Source organism: Erigeron canadensis, chromosome 1 (assembly GCF_010389155.1).
Source record: "Erigeron canadensis isolate Cc75 chromosome 1, C_canadensis_v1, whole genome shotgun sequence".
NCBI classification, from domain to species: Eukaryota; Viridiplantae; Streptophyta; class Magnoliopsida; order Asterales; family Asteraceae; genus Erigeron; species Erigeron canadensis.
The window spans coordinates 50890521-50908554 of NC_057761.1; the positions used below are offsets into that span (position 1 = coordinate 50890521).

The following is an 18034-nucleotide window of genomic DNA, read 5'->3' on the forward strand; positions in this document are numbered from 1 at the left end:
GTAAACATGCGATAAAATGGTTATCGAGTAAATAGTGAATGATGACATGTTCTATCTCTTTGTAATTAACTGTCCATGAATTAATATCTAACTAAAAGAGAAATTAATGGGATATTTTAATTTAAATATAAGAGAATTATTTATAAGATACTAAATGTTAAGTACAGATCTACCCTTGTGTATAAATTAAATGAAAAATGGTTCTCAAGGTTCTTGCAATTTTTTTGGTTCTTAATTTAAGGAATCCCTATATATATATATATATATATATACAAAGGAACTTGAGGAAATCCTGATGCATTCGAGATCAATTTGAATTGCGAGCTAACAACCAAATTTATTTTTAATTTTACTTTGCGCACAATTTCCTGTTCTCAAGGATAATATATCAAAATTTACAACTTTTATCTAAAGTGACCCGGATATCAAAAGAATACTATTGGTAATATATATTATATAATTTTTTTATGTTGGAAAAATGTCAAGGTCTTTGGATGACCTAACGATAAAAGACCACCACCAGTTGGGCCAACAAAGCGGTATGAAGTCTTAAGCTCCCATGTAACTCCAGTTACAGGAAATACCCGCTAACCCATCCATTGTAGGCACGACAATGAACTAATGATAATACTTGGTTGTCTCAATGATCGAATCCAGATCTCCTTTCATTGACCCCAAGCCTTAGACTCAGTGTCGGCTTAACGTATTTGGTGGCTCCAAATGGGACATGTTTTTTGGGCCTTTATTTGACTTAAAAGTTTTGATTCAAGTCTATTCTCCTCACAAAGTTCTTTGGTACATGATGCTTACTGAGATCTAAAGATCTATATACAAGTTTAATCGATAATCCCCCAATAACTAACGCTCAGGAGAGTCAAGGGTTCAACTTATACTTTCATAGAAGACTATAAGCTCTAGATTTTTCACTTGCTTAAAAAAACCCTATCTATTAAAAATTTTAGAGCTGGCCACTACTTCAAATTTCATTGTAAAAAGTAACATAAAATTGAAGTCCAATAACATATTTACCTTGTCAATTAAAATTTGGGGGCTTTAGCCACTTGGTGGCCTAAGGCTGTTGCCTAACCCGAGTATATCATTCAGCTGGCATTGCTCAGACCGCTCTTGTGGGGTTTAAAAAAAGTTTATATAGAAGTCGGGTTTTGCATATGATATACTCGGGTTAGGACTCTTAAATTTTTTATTTTTTATTTACACGAGTGTGAAGTTTTTAATTACCTTTTACTAAATAAACACATAATATTAATACGAGTAACAAATATGGAGTACGTCGTGGGGTTTTCATGACGACCACATAGCTCTGCCTCATTATATCATATATGCCATCTTCTTAATCTTATCATAATATATAAAATAAGACAGTTGAACTAATTATTTATTAACCAGTCAAATCGTTCAATTTTATCAAATTGAATATCGCTTATGTCATCATTTAGATTAACTATAAATTAAAAATTTTAATAATCATTATTCAAATATATTATTATATCAATATTTACATTAATTTGTAGAACAAGTCTCATTAATTTACACTTTTTTGTTTTCAATTAATAATTTACACATTTTAGTCTTCAATACTTAATTAATATTTTTTTAGCCACCATTTGAGGAGATTTTTCAAAAAATTTTAAAAAGTTACAAAAAGTATTTATATTTAATTTTTTAAAGTTACAATTGTCACTCAAATTAAAAGTCCTAAGTGTTATCAAAAATTATGAAAACCCTAATTGTTATCTAATTATGGGTCTGCATCATGATCAAATACATGTACATGAATGTCAAGTACATGATCACAAGTATGTTTATACTTTAATTCTTAATTATTTTTCATAATAATATAGTATAAAACTTAGAACCTTATATTTTCAAAATTCTAATCTTTTATTAATTAAATGTGTGAAAATTTAATATTGATAATATCGTGTTGGACACGGGTCTAAAATATAGTTTTATTTTACAAGATCGAGTAGACCAATAATAATTCTCAATGTGCTAATTCAATCGTACGTATTGCAACTTTCATTTATGGATAATTTATTGTGCAAAAATCTTCGTAGCTCAACTTTATATAGATCCCGCCCCATCTAATAAACGACTTCGTTTAGAAATTTCTAACACAGTTAAAGACTATTAATTTCAGTATTGGTTAGTTGTTGAGAGTAGGGCCGATCAATTTGAAACTCACAAGTGTTTTAATACCCATTTTCTTTATTTATTTTTTATCAGATTATCTGGAGCTTACAACAACAATCTAGGTATGATTTCATAATTGACTCCCTGAAAAAATGAAGTCGACCAAACCCACACCTAGCAATATGTTCTTATAATTGACTCTCTTCATTCGTATAAATGTATTTTGTCAAATAATTTATAAATGTCACTAATGACATAGAAAATGACAAACAAATATACAAACAAATAATTTAAGAGCAATCAAGTATAAAACAACTCACCCATGGCAACCCCGGATTGCACATCATTTCCCCATCGCCACTAACAAGAAACTCAATCTTATCTATGTTGTGCATCATCCTCACACCGAACGAACGGTCACATACCTTACTATTATTTACATTTCGTGACAAAGTCCACCACTGTCACGAACACCACAACCTGGTGCCATATCGCCTCGCCCCAAAATGCCAAATTGAACGACTCAAACCACACATTAAACACAAAACGTCGATCTTATTCTGATAAAGTACTTGTAAGATACAATCAATTAATAAATTATGTTTCTTTTGTATCATAGTATATATGCTGTTTTTTTTTTTTTTTTTAAAATGATTCACATAATTTAGACATAAAAGTTTATTTTTCAACTAACTCCTAGACTTCCTCTAAAAAACATATATATATGAATGTAGACTTTCATAATTTCCCTTTCCCAAATTTTTGCCAAACATTCCCATATCAATATTATATATCCATCATATAATAAAAACCCACATAAAAACCCAAAAAGTATTTTGATATTGACATTCAAAATTATTAAATGTTACTTTCAAATAGAAAAGGAAATTGTTAAAATTCAATAACAAAAATAACATTTGTTAAATATAAGATATATACATACATACACATATGTATAATTAAGCTCTGTATGTATCTGCATGACCTCTGTTCCTCTCTCATCATCTAGAGAGAGAGAGAGAGAGAGAGAGAGTTTGACAGAAAAATGGAGTCTCTTCTCTTTACCAAACTCTTCTTCCATGGTGGTCTCCTTTAATTTAATTTACATTTTTGCCATTCATCCTCTCTGTATCCATACATACACAAACATATATATACTTATATACAATACAAATATATAATATATTAATCTCTACATAATATAATATAATACTATATAAAACATCACCTTCCTTCCTTTACTCTCTCTCTCTCTCTACCCCTCTAAGTTTCCCCACATCTCAACTGCAATCTCAACATCACCATCTTTGTATGTATATATATATATATATAAACCATATGCTTACAGTTTAAATTAATATATTCGGTTTATGATATATATTAACTTGGTGTTTCTTATTTGCACATACATAGATGGTGATTTGAATTAGAGTTGGTGATTCCATGAAACAAATGTATCCATTATGTTGTATATCACTAGAAAGTTCGGCGATCGGAAATGACTCGCCGGAGCCGATGACAACAACATTGTCAAGGTCTTTTTCCGTTGCCGACATGAGATCCGATGGCAATGCAGTTGGATGGCCATCTTTTGGATCTGACAATATTACTTGTAGTAGTAATAATAATAATAATAATAGTAATAATAACAATAGTTTTGCTGGTGTGTTATACAAATGGACTAATTATGGTAAAGGATGGAGATCTAGGTGGTTTGTTTTACGTCATGGGGTTCTTTCTTATTCCAAGATTCTTCCGCCGGAAAATGTTGCCGCTGCCGGTGATGAACTCAGGTTCATCGGAAATGTGTCTTCCGGTAGACTTAAAAGGTTTGATAGTTGTGGTGGGAGTAGAAGGAATAAGCATCAAAAAACTCATGGAATTGTTCATTTAAAGGTATAAATATAAAAACAATTTTGTTTCAAAAATGTTGTTGTTGGTCTTAGGTAAATATTTGTTTGCATGAATTTAATTTATTTTATATCTGGTTTATGGTTTGTGATTCTCGTCGTTGACGGGATTGAGTGTTGTTGTTGCTGTTGTTAATCAATATCGATATATGATCTGAAACCACTAGATGAGCTTGATTTACATGAAGTTTGCAAGCACGATTTTTTTTTTTTTTTTTTTTTGACATTTTTGGAAAATTTATGTGAATGATTAAAAATTTGAATCTACCATTACACATGATTTTTGACTAATGATTATGCTTTATGGGGTAAGAGTAAAGACTAAAGAGAATGATTTATGAGATTTTTTTTGGTGAATGTGAAACAAAAAAAATAATAGAAAAAGGACTAAAAAGGACTGGATCTTAGGGTCACATCAAGAGGGCCAATATCCAATGGAATGAGTTTATAGCAGGCCTACTTGTTTATCTAATAGTGTTACACCAGCACCCCATTTTGTGCTTATTTGATCATAAATCTGGACAGGTTTTTTGCTCTGTCCTTGTATTTCTTACCCCCTCTTTTTTTCAGATTGGATCTTTGTCTTTTGGTGAGTTATTTTCTGGATGTCTCTGTCATTTGACCTGGTCTATACCATGACTACATGTTTATATCAATTTATTATGCAAATCTTTGAATTTTGTAACTTTTTTTTTTGACATTCGCTTATTTTTTTCACTTATTTATTGACTGATTTGTTTGATTTACTTCGTCTTTAGTCATATGCAATTTGGTTGAATTACTATGGTTTACTTGTCATTAAATAAACTTGCGGCTAACAAGAAGGTTGGGTTGGAAGGGTCAGTTGGTGCCCAAAGGACATAGGGGTAAAAGGTTTCAATTTCATCCGAACTTTTAGTTAACTGGAAGGTTGATTTGGAAGGGGTTAAAGGTTTTTCTGTCAATCTAAACCTTTTTACAAGAAGGTTGAGGTGGCTACTTAAAGGGTCTGTTTGGACATCCTTAATTGTTATGTTATTGTTTGATCTGCGTATCTCTATGTTGAGCATTGTTTTATACACCCATTTGTTTTATCATTCTGTCTGATTATGTTTAAGGGTTTGCCTCCATTTTAGGATAGAAGGGCCACATTGATGATCTTTAAATCTTGAACCTCGCATTCTGCTTAATTTGAATTTTGTGGCTTTTATCCTGAAACTCAAGTTACAGTTTGCACCCAACACATTGTGATATAGCCATATAGGTCAAATAAATAATGAAGAAAAATATTAACTGTTGATGCAGATCTCGTCATTTCGAGAGAGTAGATCGGATAGTAGACGGTTCTATATATTCACTGCTACAAAGACACTTCACTTACGGACTAGTTTGAAGGAAGAAAGAGTTGCTTGGATTGAAGCTTTGGCCTCTGCTAGGAATCTGTTTTCTCTAAGAAGATTGAATGATAAATTACCCATTTCACCTACTGATATATCGCTTTCAACTGAAAAATTGAAGCAACGTTTACTCGAAGAAGGCACAAGTGAGGTACTAGTCAAAGACTGTGAGCAGATTATGCTCTCAGAGTTTTCTGAAATTCAAGGGCAAGTTAGGGCTCTTTGTGAAGAGCGTTCGAGTTTGCTTGACACCTTGAGGCAACTAGAGGTATAGCTCATCAAGTTTCAGGATTTAAACTCTAATTCTGATTTTATACTAAGCGGGTGTTTTTTGAATCTATCAGGCTGCTAATATTGAAACTGAAGCCTCTGGAGTTCCTGAAGGCGGGTATCAGTTGACACAACACGAGTTTTCAGATATTGGACGTGGAAAATATAGTGGTAATTTGTTACTCGTATTTTTTTCACCCTCAGTTTTATCATATTGTGGTTGTAGTAGAAAAAGGGAGCCGGGCAGGATGGGTAACTGGTCGATACAGGGTTCGGGGGTTTAACTGGTTATATGTATCACGGGTCAAAATGGGCTGAGTCAGATTGGGTTGACCTGCAAACAAATATTTGTCCGTATTAATTTTCTCTCATTAATAAGGGTGTTAGCTGGTAATACTCTATATTGATACTAATAAAAGCGAAATCTAGATTGTGTGAAGTCGGCTTTAGGTAACTTTGAACTTGACATCTTTCCCTTTTGCGTTAATATTGTTTGTTTGACCCATTTGACAATTTTAAGATATAACTCAATTCAAATTAACCCATTCATAAGAAAATGGGTCAAAGTATATGTGTTTTCCACTTGGTATCTTCACTTAATTATCAGTACAACAATACTCAGAATGGAGTACAACTGAATCATCTGAAGATGCGGAGAAACAAGATTATGAAGAAGCTTCAGAAGATGAGGAAACACACTTTTTTGACACAAAAGAACATTTCCTTGATTCAATAAACCAGTCTGATGTTATGGATGAAAACAATACCAACAAGTTGCAAGTTGAAAGACGAAAGAAGCTTCCGGATCCAGTTGAAAAAGAAAAGGGGGTTAGTTTATGGTCTATGATTAAAGACAATGTTGGGAAGGATCTCACCCGAGTATGTCTACCTGTTTATTTCAACGAGCCCATTTCATCTCTTCAAAGATGTTTTGAAGACCTTGAGTACTCTTATCTTCTAGACCGTGCATATCAACTTGGAAAAGAGGTATAACTTAATATCTATATATAGATCTATTGGATTAGATATTATTTGCATGCTTTGACTTTTATAACGTGTACTGAAAATAATCGATTGTATGATGTTGTCTTTTTCGACCCAGGGAAACAGTCTTCAAAGACTCTTAAATGTTGCTGCATTTGCAGTTTCTGGGTATGCTTCTTCTGAAGGTAGGCATTGTAAACCGTTCAATCCTTTATTAGGGGAAACTTATGAAGCTGATTATCCAGAAAGAGGAGTAAGGTTTTTCTCCGAGAAGGTTGGTGGTCCTATACATCTACCAAATATTTTTTACATCAATGTTATTAAGCATCATATAATTGGTTGTAAGTAATTAGGCTGTAAACACTAGAACCGATAATTACAGGTTAGTCATCATCCAACTTTGATAGCTTGCCATTGTGAAGGAAGAGGATGGAAATTTTGGGGAGATAGCAACATAAGGACAAAATTTTGGGGAAGATCAATTCAGCTCGATCCGGTTGGACTTTTGACATTGGAATTTGATGACGGTGAGATCTTCCAATGGAGTAAGGTATGAAAAATGCTAAAAATTAATTATCTTTTTAAGGCACAAGTTTCTGCTGAATTTCATGCTTCTAAATATTTATAAATGTCCTATTGTCAGGTCACCACCAGCATTTATAATCTAATTTTAGGAAAAGTTTATTGTGATCATCATGGATTAATGCATATACGTGGTAACCGAGAATTCTCTTGCAAGCTCAGGTTTAAAGAACAATCTATTCTTGAAAGAAATCCTCACCAGGTAAATACACAAGTGTGATATAATTTATTGCCAAGAACATAAAAGGCTAATCTATTATCAATGTAATATATGGATTCTTATTTTGAAAAAGGTACATGGGTTCGTCGAAGATACAAGTGGTAAGAAACATGCCACTTTATTTGGAAAATGGGACGATAGCATGTATTATAAAATTGGAGAAGGAACCAGCAAGACAAAGGATATCGGTGATGAAAATTTACTGTGGAAACGAACTATGGCCCCTGTTAATCTCACTCGATACAATTTGACATCCTTTGCTATCACATTGAATGAATTGACATCAGGCTTGAAGGTAGAGATGACTCATCTGACTCAAATTGTGATATGTTATTTGTTAGTTTTTTGTTTCTGTGTGTGCTTGCATTTACATATATGGTGTTTGGATTAGCATTTTGAAACTTATGATTATGGCTTGGCATGAAGTCTCAGTAATCAGTTCTCAATTTTTGGATATAGACATTTGGCTTCTGTTTATTTTGAGGGTCAAATAACTAGTGATGGATAGCCAGGCTTCAATAAAACTAATTAAAGAGAACAATAAAACATAATACTAATAGAGATACATTTATGACTTTTATTTTCTGCCATTTTAACTACCAAACTAGAGTATGACAATTTTTTTAAGGTGATTATTCAATATCTCAATCTATTTGAAAACTCTGTATATGTACATATAATCAAGTTTATAGCTGCATCTGATTTGGGGCTTTTTGATGGATTAAGGAGAAGCTTCCACCAACTGACTCAAGACTTAGGCCAGATCAAAGGCATCTGGAAAATGGTGAATATGACATGGCAAATTCTGAGAAGCTACGATTGGAGACAAGACAGAGAATGGTATGCATCTCAAGGTTTCATTCTTATTTGATTATTTTTTGCGGGCTAATTGCATATAAATGTAACCCACTTCCTACTCTGGGTAACATAGTATTTTCATCACACATGAAGTTACAAACTTTCACATTTTATGTATTGGGTAACCAGTAAATTTGACAGACGTAGATAATAAATTTGATGCAAATATGCAATTGACCATGTTCGGCTACATCTACCGACCAAAACAGAACCAAATTGATAGTTGGTTTCCAACCCGTAATCAATTGGAAGCTGGTAAACACTAAATGGTGAAAACTTAATGTTTCTTTGTTCTTACCTTAAATAGAAGAGTTTGGAAAGTTTGTAAATTCTTATGAGTACAACAAACTATATCAGCATTATAGAAATTTGATGAAAGTTGGTTACCTATTATTAAAGTATGATAGATATGATAGATGTTAGTATTAAAGAAATTTGATGAAAGCCGATGCTTAACAATACCCTCTCATATCTTTGTAGTCAAGAAAACTACAAGAAAATGGATGGAAACCACGATGGTTTGAAAAAGAAGGTGAACATGGCACCTATAAATATGTAGGTGGATACTGGGAAAGAAGAGAAGAACGGAAATGGGAGGATTGCCCCAATATATTTGGCGAATTTAGTGAAGACCTTGTTAATAAATCCATAGTCGGAACCTGAGTTCGTTAAGGTAACAAATTTTCTTTATCACCAGGTTTTCAAGAGAATTCAACGTTTTAAACGAATAGAGTACCCAAAAGATGCCATTTTGATTTTGCAGAGGGAATTGTTCAAGAAAACTTATACTAGTTCTTTGAGATTCTTATTGTGAAGATATGAAGATTTTCAAACATATGGTTTGCATATGGAGATATGAACTCCAAATGGTAAACCATGTTCTTCACGGCGTAGCCTTTGTAATTTCATATATAGTGTAGCTGACATATTAGCAAATTAATTTAGAAGAGTCTGTTCTTGTATTGTTTTGAATGATAGAAATAATGGAAAAAAAAAAAAAGAGTGAAATGCCCGAATTGTCTAAAGGAATTGTTCAGATAGTAGGTTTAAGAACTTGTTAGAGAAGAATGTATCTACGAAAATTGTCATAAGAAATAGTTGTATGATCCAGCTTTGTGAATGCAATGCCAGCTTCAAGCGTGGCCATTTTTTAATAGGTATTTGTTCTATACATGTTTTCTTTTATCGTGATTTACCTCGATGCGTTTTTTTTTGGATTTCAGGGAGGGATTAATTTGTTTTGGAGACAGTGGCTGTTCCCTGTTTCTAGTTTTCAAATCGCGTTCTTGATTTTGGTTTGAGAAGAGTGGTCTTCTGCTGCTTTTTCTAAACTGACGTTCTAACAATTTCCAGTATCAGATGTTTTTGATTTTTGGTGGCATATTCATTTTGATTTAGAAAGAGAGGGTCGAAACTTACACCGCAAAGGAAGTTAACTATATTACAAGAGAGGTAACTCAACAAGAAGACTTGTTCCCAAAATGAGTTTAACATGAAAATTAAAAGCTGAAATGCGTTCATGTGGTGTTGTTTTGGGTAGAAGTGCATTTATGTTTAACCCAAAAGAGAAATAGCAAGTTACACATCGATACTGATCACCATAGTAGTTATTGCGCGTCCAGTGTGAATCAACTTCGTACAAGCATGGACAATTTGGAAATCATTTCTACCAGTTGCATTTACAAGAAAACGGAGGAAAACACTCAGTATGGCTAAAAGCCAAGTCCTGAGTGGTTTGATGCTACTATGTTAGACCAAAACTCATAAGATAACTCCTGTAACGCCCCGTGAACAACAAACTGTTACAGGATATAGATTTATTACTCGTATTAGTTAAAACTACTGGTAAAGACAAAACCAAGCCCAACATGCTTTTTTAATCTCCAATCTGATAAAAATGTTGGGAAATTACTTGTAACTCAAAGCATATTGCATATTCATATTGGTTTGTCGCTGTCCATACATGTGGCGTATCAATCGATAATTCGATACCAAAATTCAGTTGAAACTATACATTTTCTTAGAACAGATTTTACTCAATTATTAGTTTTACATATTAGCTGAAGCTATAATAAAATCAATCAAGAAGATTGTTATTCAGGTCTGGTCATGTCAATTAAGTACCTGAAAGTTTTCTGATTCATGTGTACACTTGTACAAGTATATCAACTTTTGTTGTCTTCCTGTACAAGATGTCCAAAATAAGTGTATGAGCAATTAGTTTATCACCCTCTAGGTCATGGGGTAAACTAAAAAGTTCAACTGTAAGAAAAATGTAAGCCAGAAAACCACAAATTATTCATCAAAACTCCTTTTCATTTAAACAACAAAAAATGGCCTACTTTTTTACATTTCCATTTTTGTTTATGATTATTATCTTTTTCCACAAAAAAGTTAGAAGGAAACATGGCATATATATAGCAACAAAAGGGAAGAAAAAAGCATCAGACTTTTGCATGATCAAAGGGGAAATCTACTAAACAAAAAGAACTCCAAGTTTAATTATGCATGGCCTACAAAGTCATCTTCTTCCAACTCAATCCCTTCCGCAGCAAGCCTATGCTCCTTGTAGACGTACCATCTTGCCGCCACTAGAAATAGACCCAAGTTCAAAACACTTAAAATGGCAAGTAACCAATAGAAGTTGTAAAGCTTCCCTTGGTTCAAGTTATCGGCTAACCATGGCTTCTTGTCCCCTGTAATCTTGTGCACTATTGTCACTAAAAGGGAGCTAAAAAAGAAACCCAATGACAACGTGCTCAGAAACAATCCAGTGCTCATCGTTTTCATTCCTTTCGGGCACTCCCTTAAGAAGAAATCAAGTTGTCCCATGTAAGTGAACGCTTCACCGGACCCCACTAACAAAAACTGTGGGATTAACCAAAAGACCGATAAGGGGACCACAGCAGAGGAATTATCTACTAAACCATGTGAACGAGCAACGTTTAGTCTCTTGATCTCGGTCAGGGCAGCAGCAACCATGGCGAATATGGATAGGACTAATCCTACTCCTACACGTTGGAGAGGGCTTACCCCTTGTGGGTGTTTGAGGAACCGTTTAGCGATTGGGGCTATGATCCTGTCGTAGATTGGAACGGTCAACAGAATGCTTCCAACAAAGAAAACGGTAAGGGAAGCCGCTGGGATTTGGAAAGACTTGCCAATGTGTCTATTCATTGTAGTAGCTTGTGATACTGAGAATGTAGTCATTTGGGCATAAACTGTCCAAAACAATATCGACGTGGCCCAAATTGGTAGCATTCTGATTACTAGCTTCACTTCCTCTACATCGGTTAAAGTTGAAAGACGCCATTTATCAACCATTACCATTGATTCAAACGATCTTTCACTACTATCTTTAATTGCTGCCTTGTCTAGGAAACTGCCATAATTAGGAAGAACCATATTAATACCATTACCATAAAATTCAGAAAGGTGGACTTTTGACATAGAAAGTATAATTAGGAAGAACCATATTAATACCATTACCATAAAGTATAATTTTCCATTCATTTATATGTCAACAAATAATTTGTCCTTAATGCGTTATGTAATTTCTTCTCTTTATACGGAGTATTTCGTTTTCGAGTCTAACTAAAGAAGTAATCCGCGTGTGTTTCACTAATAGGAGACAAAAGGGTGTGACTATATATATATATATATATACACAAATCTTTGGCATCAGCCGACAGAAAACTTGGTCTTCACGTTGCGGAAAGAGTATATCAAGATTGATTGATTGATTGATTGATTGATTGATTGATATATACTGTAATATGAATGACAGAATGTTTATGAGCAATCAGCTGGACCTCGTGAACTTGATGGGGGAGTATGTGCATACACAATTTGTTTTCTATAGCACAACCAAGACACATGCATGCCCTTGATTTGTCATATGTAAATATTTTGATTCTAATAAAGCCCAAGAGAAGGCACATCCATTGTTTAATTGGTTAAATCATTTAAAATTAAATCTTTGAGACTACTTGTTAAAAAATTCGAGACAGATAAAGTACTTAACAAATAGGTCAATCTGATAAGGGTTACGTAATAATGTAAGGCAGTACTTGTTGGTGACTTAATAGATTATGTCATGACTTACTTAAAAATATTTAATTCAAAAAGTGTTTGTTTTCTTACTTAATAAAAAAAAAAAAAAACCGCATTGACTTTATCGTGCTCTACTTATTTTCGAGTGTGAACCAAGGACGGTTGCATGTACAAGAGCCATTGCAGTTGTTACAATTGATGTATGTGGTCAATATATGTTAGGTAAGATATATAGCAGATAGTGCTTGTACGAAGTACATTGAAGTTAGAGGTTTTATATTGGTATTGATACTATCGTTTTAGTTTTCTTTGCGTACTAACGTTAAAAGATAACGACAACTTTAAAGTGGTTCCAAATTTTTTGAAAAGGTCAAAAAATTGAGAGAATCTTTTTGGGTTTTGCATAATTGTGATTAACTTATAAAGTTTAAATTATTATTATTATCATTATTGTTATTATACTCCATATTGTAATTGCCATAGATACGTGTATTAACTAATCACGTTATCCGGTTCATATATCGTGATATTCTAAATAATAAATTTTTTATTCTTAAGTTCGAAATATAGGAAACGTACCCTTCCTTTCTGATAAGTTTCCTTACTATATTCATTTGGGTTCATTAATTAAAACTTGATTAAAAAATAAAAAAATATATATTTAAAGTCTCCAATTTATATGAATTATAAACACGTAGGTTAATACTTTAAACTTAACTGTATAAGATATTCTCTCCGTTCAAATTTAAATGCCATAATTATATCACTTACTTATAATTATATCAATAAAAAATACATTTAAGACTCAATTTATTTATATATTTTATATCAAATATTGTATAATACAAACAAAAATATTTATGGCCAAAGTTAAGAATAAAACAATACAAAAATCAAACTGAAACATTTAAATTGAGACAAAAGGAATACAATATAACTAATTAATTAGTGCACTAGTTAGCAAACACCGTATTTATATATAAGTAATGGGTTTTTTTTAATGACAGACCACATGGTTTATAAAACTTGCAACTTTAACATCAAAAATCTATTTCTGAACTTTATAGTAAAAGTATAATTGATTTTTACATGTTAATGACGGCCCTTATAAGTAATATGGAGTAGTACTAATTTTTTCTCTGAACTTTTTCATCTTCAAATATTCTCATCTTCTTATCTTAATCATCTTAGTTAGAATAGCTACGAGCCAAGGGGACGTCCACGAATATCTAATTGAATTATTAGTTTGAAAGTTTTCAAACAAATTTGCTTTTGTACCTTGTCCATTGATCATTTGATAATAAGGTCGTTTTCGGTTTGGAAACTTCCGCTACTTGATACATATATGACTAATTACTATATATGCAAATCATTTAACTAACACTACAACAAAAATATATAATTATTTTATATGTAACTTTTCACACTTTGTGAAATAATTCACTATATTATTTACACTTAAAGAAAATATCCTATTAAAGTCCACGTAAAAACAAGATGTAGTTTGTAATTTCTACATGCAAACGAGAATTATTGGGTATAAAATAATAATGGCGTATTGTTATTAAACTAGTGGCTTAAGTTATGGACAAAATGCACCCACAAGTTGGCTGGCAGATCAAGAACACAGGATCACTTCTCTTATTGGATATCAGATATTCAAAGTATATTTTGATCAATTATTTCAATATTGATTGATCATATATGGGACCAACAATAAGATAAGTTTCCCATCAAAATCCTGATTAAGAATTTAAGATCTTCACATGGTGGTCATTTATGCACCTCGTATATTTGCAATCATTAAAACTTAAATTTTTATTTGGAGTCTTGAAATAATTTTAATAGCTTTAAATAAATTTGGTTTTTTGAAACAAAGTTTGGATTTAAACTTTTATTTTTTTACTTGAGATTTTTCGTTAACTCGTCACAATTGAAATAAAGTATCTTGAACAATATATTCATTGTGTTCGCATAATATGACTAGAGTAAATATTTTCAACTAGTGACATTCGGCAACTTTTTATAATAGTTCTTGCAGATTGTTTAATAGTTGTATATCAAATCTCAGATTTCAGAAGTGGTTGTTGATTAACTATTTATATATACCCCCTAATTAGTTGATGATATATTCATTAATCATAACATTGTATAGTTTTTGTTTCATGTCTTTTTAGTGTGAATTTTACGGATTAAGTTTCATGATCGGTAAGTTTCCGAAGTTAGAAAACTATAAAAATCAGATTCATAAATCTAGAAGTAAAATTAAAACAAATAATGGTAGTTAAAAAAAAAAGGAACAAGAAAAGACAAGTTGTAAGCATACATGAGAATAATGTGTAGAGTATATACAACTAGAAGTCAAAATATCATGAAATCATCCAGGAAAGCACATACTATATCCCAAATTTTGTAAGTAGTTATATGGAACAAAATAGTCATCATCATCCTTGGATATATGTTTCTCTCTATAATATATTTAAAAAGTTTCTTCCAATTGGTCATATAGATATTCTTGTGACTCATGAGCGACAAGTCATTTTTTAAAGGCAAAATATTTCATCTTCTAACCTAGCTACATGATCACTTTTAAGGTTTGTTATATATTAACTAGAGTATGCATCTATATGACTAGCTATATCTATGTATATACAGACCAAACAAAAATGATAAAAAGCATACAGTTAATTCAGTTAAACATATATTACTATATATATATACTACGAGTATATAAAAAAGGATAGCTCACCGGAATTGTTTGCTATGAGGCAACTTCTGCTTACTTTTTTTGCTATCAACTGCTTCGTGTTCAACATCATCTACATTGAACAACAATGAAGGATCCGATGGAAGATCCATATGTCTCTTCTTCCATGCCCCAACAAAAACCGAAGCGATTTGGGTTAATGGACTACCCACCAGCTTCTTGAACCGATACTTTTTGGTACCCGACAAGAAGATCACCAAACCAATAACGATGGCACAAGCCACTATCCCATAACCCCAACGACGACCCATATTATCCTGGATATATACCAGAACCGTAACCGCCCCAAGTGAACCGATACTTATGAAAAAAAAGAACCAGTTAAAGAAAGCCACCATTTTACTCTTTTCCTCCTTGTCGGACTCATCAAATTGGTCTGACCCGAACCCTGACACGCTAGATTTAAGTCCACCGGTCCCTAAGGCGGTCAAGTAGAGTGCGAGGTAGAGAAAGGTCAGTTGAATCCCGTTAGCCGCGACACAATTATCGCTATTGGGTGCGCACTTTGGTGGTTTAAGGCTGGGAATGGCAGTTGAAATGGCTAATATTGTCACACCCTGTTCATTATTACAAATTATTATAGTTCAAAATTGAAAAATCCTAGTGGACATAATTTAATGAGTAACTTTTTATCATTAGTAAGAACAATAAATTAAGATTCTATGTAAGGAAATTTTTTGACCCTTTTTGATTTTGACATATATTAAAAAAAATAAAAAAATTGGACGAAATATATTACTTACTGTTGCTTGAACTGCAGCGAATATGGCAATGGTTAGATACCTAAATATATAAACATCATATATATAAGAAAAAAAACACAAATAAGTATTGTGCTTAATTATAAAACATTGGTATAAAAACTAAGTTTAATTCTAAAAAATGTGACTAAGTGATTACCGGCCAAGATAAGTGTCAGCAACAAAACCACCAACAAGACACAACATGAAAGAGGTACCCAAGAAATTGGTGACATTATTTGCGGAACTTGCATTCCCAAAATGCATAGTTCCGGTTAGATACGTCACCAAGTTCACCGCGATCCCCAAAGTCGCTAATCTTTCACATGCTTCCACACCTATATATATACACGCACGTACACCATATTATATAAACAAGATCATCTAAAACATAATAATTATAAAAACAAAAAAGAACAGGACAACTCTAGCTAACCTTGCTTCCAAATGGTATCAACTATATATACTTATGGAATGCAACTTATTATGGTTACCTAGAATCATGGCGGCACTAATCCAGCCACCGGTGGTGGCACGGTGAGCTGGACGACCCTTGTAGTCCCAGGCATCAGGTAGAGTTTTTGCCACATGTAGTTCAGGTAGAGCCATATATATATTATTATACTAGTATATTGTGATATATATATATATTGTTGTTTTTGTATCAAGGATAGTATAATAAGCAGCCTAGGAGTTTTAAGGGATGGAGGAAAGATCAAAGATATTGGATGGGTATGAGATGCTTAAGATTCCATATATTTTAGGCAATACCAAAGTCCCTTTTATAGCCGTGGCGAAATGTGATTAAACATGTCTCCCTATCATTAATCCTCCCTAATTATTTGTCCAAAATACTTATTTCCCCAAATTATATAATTATAATTATCTACTATTAAAAACAATAGTTGGAATGGTGTATGTTTTTCATATTATCCTTAATAAGGGTGGTTAAGCTAACCGAGTGAACAAAAATGGGAATTTATTCATGTTCGTTTATATTACTAAACGAATGATTAACAGACAAATTGTGAAACGTGGAACTATGTTCATGTTTGTTCATTTGTATCTATGAACTAACACTATGAGCATATATAAACACACAAATGAACCCTTGTGAAATATATACAACTGGCCAACAAAGTTGATGTCTTATTGATAAGATTTTAACTTTGAAGCTTTCTCAGGGTTCAAGTCTTGGTGGTATGTTATTATTTAAGAAATTCAGTTATTTATGATCAAAATTGAATGTTAATAATTAAGAAATATCTATACATATCATGATAAACAATATCTATATCTATATTTCTATACTATTATATAAAACTTATAACCCCTATGTTCTATAAACATGGGACATGCAAATTGACCAATTTACTATTAATAAATTAAATCATTACCAACTCTTAATATTAAATTACAGGTACCATTAGTCATTTATATTATAAAATATTTCTATTAATTCCCATTTAAATAAAATACCTTTAAATCAATTACGTATACTATTTGATGTCGCCACCATCACTATCCGCCGCCTCCATCGCACCGGCTTTCATCGCCCCCGTATTGCCCGGATACCATGCTCGTTTTAAATAAATTTAAAAGTTAGCTTGTCATCTCCATGTATTTGTGCACATTGAGATAACTAAATTACTTTAAAAATTTAAATAATAGTTAATAATAACATACAAGATAAATATTTCATAAAAAGAATTTAAAAAATTAGTATTATTTTTATTAACTTTATGTTTTTTTAATAAATAATTGCATACTTAATTAGCTTGTTTATTAGAATTATCTGAATACGAAATAAACAAAAATCTCAAGTATTTTCCACCCATAAAAAGCCCAACCCAACTCCAAAGCCTAAACCCATTATTCTTTAATCAATTACCCTACGCCGTACCCAGATATAACCCAACAACCCGATTAGTTTAATTTTCGGTTCAATTAACCCCCAACACATCAAGAATCCGCAAGTCACAAAATCTACTCGATCGCTACTTTTACCTTCCTTCAATCCTTCTAGCGTGCGATTTTTCTATTCATTTGATAAATCCCTTCGGTTTTTCGTTTAATCCATTACTATCGGTTTGTAAGTTTTCTTTCTTTATTTTTTTCGG

The 18034-nt window shown here is 32.4% G+C and overlaps 2 protein-coding genes across 3 annotated transcripts; one reads left to right on the forward strand and one right to left on the reverse strand.

Annotated features, from left to right (window-relative positions):
- The first annotated feature begins 3128 nt into the window (after positions 1 to 3128).
- LOC122599362 (oxysterol-binding protein-related protein 2B) lies at positions 3129 to 9508 on the forward strand. 2 transcript variants are annotated; one of them, XM_043771871.1, is made up of 12 exons: positions 3129 to 3463; positions 3568 to 4050; positions 5349 to 5708; positions 5785 to 5881; positions 6333 to 6697; positions 6813 to 6968; positions 7077 to 7244; positions 7338 to 7478; positions 7570 to 7791; positions 8223 to 8336; positions 8835 to 9027; positions 9118 to 9508. In XM_043771871.1, exons 2-11 carry the CDS (start codon positions 3598 to 3600, stop codon positions 9015 to 9017), a joined length of 2259 nt encoding a protein of 752 aa, XP_043627806.1. In that variant the 5' UTR covers positions 3129 to 3463; positions 3568 to 3597; the 3' UTR covers positions 9018 to 9027; positions 9118 to 9508. The 2 variants fall into 2 exon arrangements, with proteins under 2 accessions (XP_043627806.1, XP_043627814.1); XM_043771879.1 differs by lacking the exons at positions 3129 to 3463; positions 9118 to 9508 and having other exon boundaries at positions 3498 to 4050; positions 8840 to 8970.
- A 1141-nt stretch (positions 9509 to 10649) lies between these two features.
- On the reverse strand, positions 10650 to 16663 carry LOC122583339 (protein NRT1/ PTR FAMILY 6.3-like). Its single transcript, XM_043755759.1, has 5 exons — positions 16409 to 16663; positions 16075 to 16252; positions 15918 to 15957; positions 15157 to 15731; positions 10650 to 11736 (listed from the first exon to the last, which is right to left on the reverse strand). The coding sequence occupies exons 1-5, from the start codon at positions 16521 to 16523 to the stop codon at positions 10857 to 10859; spliced, it is 1788 nt and encodes a 595-aa protein (XP_043611694.1). The 5' UTR covers positions 16524 to 16663; the 3' UTR covers positions 10650 to 10856.
- Positions 16664 to 18034: the final 1371 nt, after the last annotated feature.

Excerpts from the sequence above, each read along its gene's own strand:
- LOC122599362 (XM_043771871.1), top strand. The coding sequence starts at position 3,598 with ATGAAACAAATGTATCCATTATGTTGTATATCACTAGAAAGTTCGGCG. Across the intron at positions 6,698-6,812 it reads CATATCAACTTGGAAAAGAG|GGAAACAGTCTTCAAAGACT; the intron begins GTATAACTTAAT and ends TTTTCGACCCAG. Across the intron at positions 7,792-8,222 it reads AATTGACATCAGGCTTGAAG|GAGAAGCTTCCACCAACTGA; the intron begins GTAGAGATGACT and ends TGATGGATTAAG.
- LOC122583339 (XM_043755759.1), bottom strand. The coding sequence starts at position 16,523 with ATGGCTCTACCTGAACTACATGTGGCAAAAACTCTACCTGATGCCTGG. Across the intron at positions 16,253-16,408 it reads TAGTGCCGCCATGATTCTAG|GTGTGGAAGCATGTGAAAGA; the intron begins GTAACCATAATA and ends GTATATATATAG. Across the intron at positions 11,737-15,156 it reads CCTCATAGCAAACAATTCCG|TTTCCTAGACAAGGCAGCAA; the intron begins GTGAGCTATCCT and ends TAATTATGGCAG.